The following is a 2,552-nucleotide window of genomic DNA, read 5'->3' as shown; positions in this document are numbered from 1 at the left end:
GTTTTTACAAATGTAGAAAGATATGAAAAATTATAAGTGATAATTTTTCCAGAATTTATTGAACAATTTTCATTAAATAAATGATTAAAAGTGTTAAAAAATGAGTTTATTGTTAGATTATTAAATATAACAAGTCCATTTGTTGAATTTGAATCAACATATGAATCTGAGATAGTCAAAGTGTAGCCTTCCCCTTTGTTCTGATTTTTGTTCATTTTTTAACATTATTATGGCAAAAATATTTTACGGGCGTGACATTGTCCCAATTAAATTGTGTATCATTCAAATAATAATATTTTCAATAGGTTTGCTAAATTTTTTCCATATTTTTCTTATATTCATGAAAGTGTTGATGAGTTCGAATATATTGAATCAATTGCATTCAACATATAACTTATTTTATCAAAAGCAGATTCATGACAGAATTTATTCATTAGATCTATTAAAAGAGAAGATTGTTCTTATTGAAGGCCGTCTTAAATCAGAATCAGCAACATACACACAGAAATGCCATGAAGTCGACGAATTGAAGAAAACATTGTTGTCCGAAGTTGAAAAACAGAAGAAATTGATGGACAAATCGAAACATTCCGTTTATTTACGAACGGAATGTCGAAATCTTGAGAAAGGAATCCTTTTCCAACAAGGTCGTGTTCGTGCTCTTGAAGATGAACTTGAAACGCCGATGAATATCCACAGATGGCGTTTCTTAGAAGCATCGAATCCAGAACTTCTTAATCTCCTCAAGATGACACAAGAACTCCGAAACAAACTTATGGAACGTCTTTATCGAATCGACAAACTTAAAGTTCTTCGTGAAGAACGTCGTAAACTTCTTGTTCGCGAACAAAGGAAAGTTGGAAGTCAAACGAAAGATGACGGTGATGAAGAAATTAGAATTCTTGAAGAACAGCTCGAAATGAAGACGAAACAACTTCAAGAGATCGAAACAGAGCTGTTTGATCGCTCAAGTAACATCGATGAACTTAAGAAGAGTGTTGAAGAAGTTCGTGGTGAACTCAATTACACTAAATCATCATATTTCATGGAGAAGAAGAAAGTCCACGAGATGAGGTCATCAACACAGTCAAAAACAGAAGAAATAGCAGGAAACACAGCCAAGTTCATTGGCGGTGGATTCCCAGTCAGTTCAGTTCCTTCAACAGCACAATCTATCTCTGCAATCGAAGGGAACAAGATAAACAAAGCAATCGTAATTCCGAAAGTAACAAATTCTCGTCCTTCGAAAGTTTTACCTAAAGGATGGAATCCATCACGACAAGCACTCAAACCTTTCTTACCAACTGTCTCCGAACTTCGTGCTTAATTATTTCTATTTCTATATTGTTTTTTTTTATTTGTTATTTTATAAATTGTTTGATTTACTTTATTTAATATTAAGAATTCATTTGAAGTTAAAAAAATTTCATACACTCTCAAAACTAATAAACGCCTATTTTTAAATCCTGCAAATCCAGATACAATGAAATTTCTATGCATTTATTGCTTGCGATGTTATTTTTCTTAATTAGTATTTCACAATATCCAATTAGAAATGTATTGCTTCCTTTTGGTTTGTTTTCTCCTCATTTAAAAATTGAAAAATTAAAAGCAAAGTTTTTATAAAAAGAAAAGATTTAACAGCTTAAATAATTTGTTTTGCCGTTGAACAGAATAACGACTTTTGTCGACATAATACTGCCATTTATATCTATACTTTGCGTGAAAATAATCCTGCAGTTGCAGTTTTTGCAAACTTTGAAAGAAAAATCGATTTAAGGGAGATTATTCTATGAGAAACTATTGAGCAGTTTTCATTAAATATATGAGTAAACGTATTAAAATCGTAACCTTCTTTTATATTCTTAAATATAACAGTTCCTGATCCTGTGGTTGAATTAGAGTCAACATATGAATCTGAAATAGTCGAATTATAACCATCTATATCTTGCCCAAACATGTATTTTGCAGTGTTATTTAAAAATATGCAGTGATCTAAATTAGTTTTGGATATACAATAAAATAGAACTTGGTTTTTATCTGCTCCACATTTATTTCCAATAATATTACAATACGAAACTGTATGAGTTAATGAATAATCTGAAGAGGAAAATAAAAGCGAAAAACTTTCAATTTGAGCGTTTTCTCTAAATGTTGAAAAATTATATGTACCCGAATTTCCTAAAAGTCCAATAGTTATTGATGAATACATTTGTTGTTTGTGATGTTGTTATTATCAAAACATATATCGCCAAAAGAAATACCAAATGTGTAACTTCCTTTTTCTTCATTTTCTCCACATTTAAGAACAGAAACTTCAATTGCATAGTTTTTATTAGAAAGGTATTGCTTAGCAGCTTGAGCAAATGCCATAGCTTGCTCTGCTATTGACGCATAATAACATGTTCGATGTTGGACGAACTCTCCATCTGCTTGGCAGTTATAATAAACAGACCCTCCACCATATTCTGTGGTGGAACTACAATTGGTAAATACTGTTTCTTCAAGTAATGTACACACTTTATTAGTTCTTTGAATGCAAATTGCGCCAG

At 31.2% G+C, this 2,552-nt stretch overlaps 1 protein-coding gene across 1 annotated transcript; it reads left to right on the top strand.

Moving 5' to 3' along the window:
* Positions 1–340: 340 nt before the first annotated feature.
* Positions 341–1,327, top strand: TVAGG3_0256410 (cilia- and flagella-associated protein 58-related family; the record flags this gene model as incomplete). Its single annotated transcript, XM_051228226.1, has 1 exon — positions 341–1,327. The coding sequence occupies one exon, from the start codon at positions 341–343 to the stop codon at positions 1,325–1,327; it is 987 nt and encodes a 328-aa protein (XP_051097956.1).
* Between the last annotated feature and the right edge of the window lie 1,225 nt (positions 1,328–2,552).

Source organism: Trichomonas vaginalis, chromosome V (assembly GCF_026262505.1).
Source record: "Trichomonas vaginalis G3 chromosome V, whole genome shotgun sequence".
NCBI lineage: Eukaryota > Parabasalia > Trichomonadida > Trichomonadidae > Trichomonas > Trichomonas vaginalis.
The sequence above is the reverse complement of the archived record's forward strand: the minus strand, read 5'-3'. Positions and strand labels throughout refer to the sequence as shown.